General features: G+C 52.4%; 1 protein-coding gene across 1 annotated transcript in view; it reads left to right on the top strand.

The window, feature by feature from the left end:
- CPLX3 (complexin 3) overlaps positions 1 to 519 on the top strand; it is a 23,303-nt gene extending 22,784 nt beyond the window's left edge. The window contains exon 3 of the mRNA XM_015420986.1: positions 295 to 519. Coding sequence (XP_015276472.1) covers positions 295 to 519 — 225 coding nt within the window. The remainder of the gene's footprint in view (positions 1 to 294) is intronic.
- The last annotated feature ends 387 nt before the right edge of the window (positions 520 to 906 follow it).

Below are 906 nucleotides of genomic sequence, written 5' to 3'. Positions count from 1 at the left end.
ATTTGGCCGCTGCATAAATTAGTTTGCTCTGGAGCCGTCCTTACTGAGCCCAGACAAAAAATGTGTGACCCGGAGGCTAAAAAACTGTGAGTTAGCTCACACTAACTCAGCTTAGAGGGAACACTGGTGTGTGTGTGTGGGGGGGGTTTTTGTGAATTCCCTGCATTGTGCAGGGGGTTGGACAAGGTGACCCTGGAGGTCCCTTCCAACTCTATGATTCTATGAAGCAGCCCAAAGGCTCGACTCTAACTCCCGCTTCTCTTCTGTCCCCAAAACCGATACGCCTCCCTTTAGAACGAGACCGACGACAACCAGATCCAACTGGTGGGGGGCGACGTGGAACTCCCCAAAGAGCTGGCCAAGATGATCGAGCAGGATAACGAAGAAGAAGAAGAAAGGGACTCTGTTATCGGACAGCTCACCAATATCCAAACTCTGGACCTCGATTCCCTGAAGGATAAGGCCCAGGCGACGCTGGATGACCTGAAGCAATCAGCAGAGAAGTGTATCCTGATGTGACCTTGTCCGTAGGATTGACTCCTCCCCCCCCCCAACATAAACCTGTTGCATTGTGGGGTGGGGTGCGAGCCGTCAGCCATCTGGGGGGGAATACTATGACGGTGGCGATGGTTTATGGGAACGATCCCACCGTTTCCCACTGAGTTAGTCTTCCCTACCTCCTAGAGACGTCCACCCCTTTTCTTGACTCCGAGTCAAAAGATGTTTTTCCTCGTCCCTTTCCCTGTCTGTGAACTTGGGGTGTGTTTGCCAGTCTCAGGTTAGAGACAGAGTATTGTCTTCCCCACCTGATCCTGCAAATAAGACCTCTCTTCTGCGGTCGAAACTTTACCCCCTCGACAGGGGGGGGGAAACAGAAGCACGGGGGTATCCCAAGATTATGGACCT

The sequence above is a fragment of the Gekko japonicus genome, unplaced genomic scaffold, assembly GCF_001447785.1.
Source record: "Gekko japonicus isolate JY-2015 unplaced genomic scaffold, Gekko_japonicus_V1.1 scaffold3375, whole genome shotgun sequence".
Classification (NCBI taxonomy): domain Eukaryota; kingdom Metazoa; phylum Chordata; class Lepidosauria; order Squamata; family Gekkonidae; genus Gekko; species Gekko japonicus.
Note: the sequence above shows the minus strand (reverse complement) of the source record. Positions and strands in the feature narration are given on the sequence as shown.